General features: G+C 38.4%; 1 protein-coding gene across 1 annotated transcript in view; it reads right to left on the bottom strand.

The window, feature by feature from the left end:
• Positions 1–259: 259 nt before the first annotated feature.
• Positions 260–6000, bottom strand: part of SDC2 (syndecan 2) — a 60284-nt gene continuing 54543 nt past the window's right edge. Inside the window, exons 3-5 of the mRNA XM_082295215.1 lie at positions 4637–4770; positions 3700–3835; positions 260–2498 (exon numbers count right to left, since the gene is read on the bottom strand). Coding sequence (XP_082151341.1) covers positions 2335–2498; positions 3700–3835; positions 4637–4770 — 434 coding nt within the window. The 3' untranslated portion in view covers positions 260–2334. The remainder of the gene's footprint in view (positions 2499–3699; positions 3836–4636; positions 4771–6000) is intronic.

The following is a 6000-nucleotide window of genomic DNA, read 5'->3' as shown; positions in this document are numbered from 1 at the left end:
TCTGCATAATTACAACAGATGTCTATGTTGGATAAAGTGGCCTGTATAGTAGATATAGAGGCGGAGTCTAATATACATAAATAAAATCAAAACAGCTAGTTATTATCAATTTGCTTATGAAGAAGGAGGAGACAGTTTATCTGGTGTTTAGTATTTATAGCTATACTTACAGCAATATTCATTGCACCCTTGAAAGAAATTCAGATCTACTATGTTAAGCAAAGTGGGCTTCAAAAAACTGGATGTCAGACTATACAAATAAAGTATTAGTTTAGGCATGGTAGACTTTATTTTGGCACTTTAACAAATGCTTTATTTTACAGCAGTGGCACAGCATTTGCCAGAAATTTTCTTTTCTTGGCACAGTTATTTCAAGCACTTATTTTACTAATTGAAGTTCACTAAATATTGCACAAGATATACCTGTTAAATTCTTACCCTGTTTTTACTTGCCGAACTTGTATGGCTTTGAAAAACTTGCCAGTTAAGTAAAAAGCAATATATTAAATATTTTAGCACAGGATAGCATTCATTTGTTCCTAAATGACCACTGAACTTGGAACAGCAACAAACACAAGTTGCGCAACTCTTATCTAAAGAGCTACCAGATCTTATTTACAATACATTGCCATTTCCGAAAAGCACTTCAGCTTGACATCCTGAACACCTGTACTTTGGAAATCCCAAAAATAAAAAATGAGGAGGTCAACAGAGCAGAAGACGAAGCCATTTGTCTGTTACAAAGCATAGTATAAGGAGGCAGACTATCATCTTCTCCCCGTGTCCCTCTATCCAGCACCTATCTAAGGTCTAAGCAACAGAGACTTTCTCTTCTACTCAGAATATTTCTTTCTTCTCTTATGAAGATGTTCCACTTGTCTCAACTCTTCTGCTGGAGTCTGAGCAGAATAAACCAAAATTCTCCAAAAGGACAGGGAAAAAAACAAACCCAAACAACAAATCAAAAACAAATACACAGAGTAAGTGAACTGGGGTACTCCTTTGAATTTTACAGTAGGGAAAACAACATTTGCAGGAAGAACAGCCCTGTGTCAACACTGCCATTAAACATAATGCAAAAGTCAAATGTCTCACAGCTAATACACCAGATGCAAGACTTAAACATTCCCACTTTTCTCTGCCACTTCAGCAATAAATCTGGTATGAGAATCACCCTGATCAACAGCCTTTCTTTTTTTGGTCTGGATTTTTAAGATCTACTAGTGTACTCTGTGACATTAAAACGTAAGCAAATAGACATAAAATGAAAAACATACAAAAGTATATCACAATGAAGAATTCTCAGTATTAGGCCACATGATTTATTCAGTAGTGTTTATGTTCCCAAATTACAATTATGTCTATCCATGTAAGACTACAAAAGTTACCATTAGAATTGTCTGTGCTTATAAAATACCAACATTTTCTTTTACTGTTATATACTCATTAACACCAGTCTGCAACGAGTCACATATAATCATAGGCACTTCAAAGGCTTTAAAGACGTTTACAACTTAAATGCATTTTTAAAGAACAAAAATTTAAACCTCTACTTGTACCTTCAAATTGCAATTAACAAATACAGTGGCCATAGAAATCTGCAGCAACTTCTCAAAATACGGTTAGAGTCTTTGGGTTTGCTTAGGTTCGTCAGTAGCTTACTACAAATCTTCCTTACAGGAGATTTGTTTAGTAAGAATATGACTATACAGTTTGTAGTAATAATCCAATTTTACACATTAATTTGCTGTTACAAATCTCACTGAAGCTACAGGTACGCTGAGAAACAATGCAAAGTGTAAAATTGATATTCTGACACTTAAATTTATACAAAGTGGAGGTTAAAGTTTACATAGCTGAAAAATTACATTTACACTAAAAGTTACTGTTATCTGAATTATCTGAAGACAAATTGCACCATGACAACTACAAAAAGGCATTTTTTGGAAACAGATAAATTAATGAAATAAAAACTAACTTGTAAGATCAATCTGAGACATGCTGACAAAAATTAAACAACTTTCATTGAACCATAGGATAAAACAATAATTTTCATTATTTTATATTTATGCATAAAGTTTTAAAAATCATTCAGTGAACATCAATGGTTTTATAAAATAATGCTTTGCCACTGTTATTCACAGAACACTGCAAATGTTAAGTTTTAATTTTACATTTTTAAACGAATATGTGAAAAGTTTTAAATACAATGGGGTTTTATCATAAAGGTGCCATAACGGCTCTTTAATGAAAAAAAAAACTTCATTATTCTATGCAAAAGCTTTATTTAAAAAAGTTCAGTGATCTCATAAATAGAGACACTAAGTTGGAATTTTATGCATAAAACTCCTTAGTAGGTGCCTTTTGATAGGCAGCACAGGATGGTTTACGTTCACCAAGGTCGTAACTGCCTTCATCCTTCTTCCTCATGCGATACACCAGCAGCAGGATAAGGAAGATTGCGAAAAGAAAACCAATAACTCCGCCAGCAATAACAGCTGCAATCAAAGAAACAGAGATTCACAATATGCCAGTAAAACAAGTTTAGCACCATACTTCTTTTTCATCTCACACAACGAGTTTGCTATTATTTTCAAATTGCAGGAAAGGGCTCCCATTATGCAACTGTCTTCATTATTAGTATCCTGAAATATACTGTCAAAAAGCTTGTTTGCTTTCGTGAAGGCAATCATGTAAAACGACATTCCACTTACAAGTCAGAGTTCCAACAATCCACAGTTCTAAAAAAGTTATTAAATTTTTTTCAAAGCCTCAATTAAGAAGACCACTACTACTGCCAGAGTATAAAGCTGTCTTTCAAACTCATTTTTTAAACAGTTACATTTTCAACTTTAAAAGATTTTGTTACCCTAGCTAAAAAATGGGCTTTTCCTTTTCTCTGTCAGTTTTCACTCTGACTCTAGGCTAAAATGAACTTCCTATTGGTGAATAATAGGAGAGAACACTTCATGCACTTGTGAGTGTGTGCAAAGTATCAACTCCCAACCAGACTTCAAGAGGAAACCCACATGCTTCCACTGATGTGGATTTAAGGCTATTTCACATTTTGATGCTCATAGGAAGATGTGGTCCAAAATTATGTGACTTTCATGGCTCCCAACTCCCCTTCCAAATACAGGGGGGGAAAGTATACCTGTAAACACTGTCTTTAGGCCAAAAAAAATCTCACAGGTAGTGAAAACACTGGTGGCCAGCTTGTGCCTTCTGGGTTATACAAAGAAATAGACCCTCTTTTTCTCAAGGAGTATCTGTACCCTAATGGACTGTGCTTATCCATCCCTTTCCATCCACCCATGCCTGCCATGAGCTCCTCCCAGGCAGTGTTCATCTGCACCAATGTGCTCTTGGGAGGTGAGAAATACATTACAAGCATCAATCAAATTCCAACTCCTTTTCTGAGCTGTGAAAGCTCCAGATACTCAGCTGGCAGTGCTCAACTTGTGGGCATCAAATCAATTAACAACAGACTTCACTATTAAGTATTTCCCCAAGATACCCAATTCATTCTCATCAAATCAACCACTGGCTACCCACTATGAATGTGCTTAGTACTAAATGTGTTTAATACTACGAATATACCAAGAAAACTCAAATGCTGCATTTGCATTATTTGATATGGATCCCTTCTGTTTTCTGTTTTACTTCTGGTGAGATAGACCTTGGCAAACACTGCCTCACCTGCCAGAACTTCTGTTCTCTGGAAGAGGTTTTCTGAATGCTTCTGAGTGAACACGTCAGTGTCATCCCCTGGCTCATCGCTCTTTTTCTTGGCATCCATCTCAGGCCTTTCCTCTTTATCAATTTCTTCAGGTGACTGTGGCACAAAAAAGAGAACTGAGCATTGCTTACAGAGAGGGCAAACCACAAGTCAGGACAGTCACTGCCTGCCGTGGGCAGTCACATAGCTGTGGCTCCATGCACATACTGCACAATACCAACACATCACATAGGAAGCTTTAAGAGCACAGAAAGTTGGTTTAGACATTGTAATTGGATCTATTTGTCGTCACAATGTCAGAATGAAAAACACTGCCTGCAAGTTTAAAACCTCCAAAAGTACATTTAGCGAACAGCTGTTAATATTGCCTGTGTTTATCAGAATAACAGCCTCTGAATGAAGTAACAACTCTGAAATTGACACATCAGACATGTTATATGCAGAGAACACCTTTGAGGGTAACCTAGACAGTATTATCTATGGTGGTAGAAGGAAATATTAAAATACTGAATGGAATCTGTCGAGTTTTCAAACTACAGCCAAACCGTACAGCATTCTCCTTTGAGAAGGGAAGTTTCACACAGAATTTTTGAATAACTCTTTGAGAAATGTAAAAAAGGTGCACCTCAAACTCAAAGATATCTTGAGAGACTGTCTGGTGTATCATGATACATTCTTACTTTGCATCTCTCTTTTCTTTCATGTGAAATCCAGATGTTCCCATACAGACTTTCTAGTGGGAATGAAAACAAACAGCTCTGCAGTCATTTAGCACGCTGTAGTAGTAAGTAAAGTTTGGGGGTGCTTTTTAATCCATATGAATAGGAGACTTAACATCAAGCCATCAAGAGTGTACAGTGGAACCATTTTAAATGGTGTTGCTCTCCAGCCACGCACCTTTGTTTGTGCAGGCACCTTGGTCTGCATTTTCACTGTAGTGGTCTCAGCCCTGGATGCATCACTAGTTGTCGGTAACTTTGGAAGTGTTCTGGATGTTGTTATCACTGCACTATCCTCATCTTCTTCGGCACCTGGAGACAAAACATAACACCTTCGTTGACCTGTGAAATTCCTCCAGACCAACTCATTCTTTATTATGACACCAAGGTAGAGGTGCTTGCACAGCCCACCCTAGGCAAGGTGCCCAGATGACAATGCCTGCTAAGATAGAGATATGAGTGCAAACAGTGTGCCCAAACTGTCAGAGGGATACTTGCCCCAAGTGACCCCAGGAAAAAGGAAGGGAGTGCATCAGCTGGAATAAGTAGCAACCAAGAAACTACCATGATACTTTTCAAATAGAAGAACCCATCCTGAAAAGAGGCAAGAAATAAGCTTTAACACTTGTAATAGGGGCAGAAAGTCTAGAGTGAAAGCAGCAGCCATCAGGCCTGGGTGACATGGGCAGACTCCAGTGCCATGGGGTCTGATGAGGTCCCATAGCATCAGGGGCTCTGCTGGAGCTTGGCAGTGCCACCCCCCACCCTGTGGGTACCCCCAGCAGCTACCTCCAGCTTCCCCAGAGCCACTATGGGCACCCCGGAACCCACACCCTGAGGTGCAGGGTCTCCTCCTGGGGGTGGCAGGAGGTGGTGGTGGTGGGGGCCCAGGCTTATATGGGGGTACCCAAGTCCCCTACAGCAAGGGTGTGTGGACAGATGGTCCTGTGCACTCAGATGAGGGGAGCTTACACACCCATGGCCTGTGAGACGGGTGTCTGTGTTGATGTGGCACACACTGGATCAGTTACAGAAAGTGATTTAGATATTTATAGTTGCTTGTTACCATTTTATAAATGGCAGGTATTGTGGTTGTCTGTTGCACTGTTGATATTAAGCCTGAAAGTATAGCTCAGTGATTGCTAGTTAATTACATACCATAAATAAATCAATACACTTCTTTATCTTTACTTAAACCATATGAACTGAACAGTTTTTGCCTGTCACATACTGCTTCAACAACAACATTTCCCCTCTACAGCATATCTGCTGAACTCTAAAAAACTAAGCAATTTCTATCTATAGGAAGATTATTATTTCTGTTTCAGTCACTAGGAACTCACATGGTTTTAAACTCCACATAATTCAGAAGCCCTTTTCTTTTGAAATCAGTAAGAGGACAAAAAATTCCCTAAAGATTACCTTAAATTTAATTTCCTCCACATTCAAAGCCCTGCTGGAGTATGAAGGCCCCTTTAGAATATGGTAATGAGCATGTCTAATAAATATCCTTTAGTGATAGTGAAAGGAAGAAGACACAGG

This window comes from Coloeus monedula (genome assembly GCF_965178545.1).
Source record: "Coloeus monedula genome assembly, chromosome: 1".
Lineage (NCBI taxonomy): Eukaryota > Metazoa > Chordata > Aves > Passeriformes > Corvidae > Coloeus > Coloeus monedula.
The sequence above is the reverse complement of the archived record's forward strand: the minus strand, read 5'-3'. Positions and strand labels throughout refer to the sequence as shown.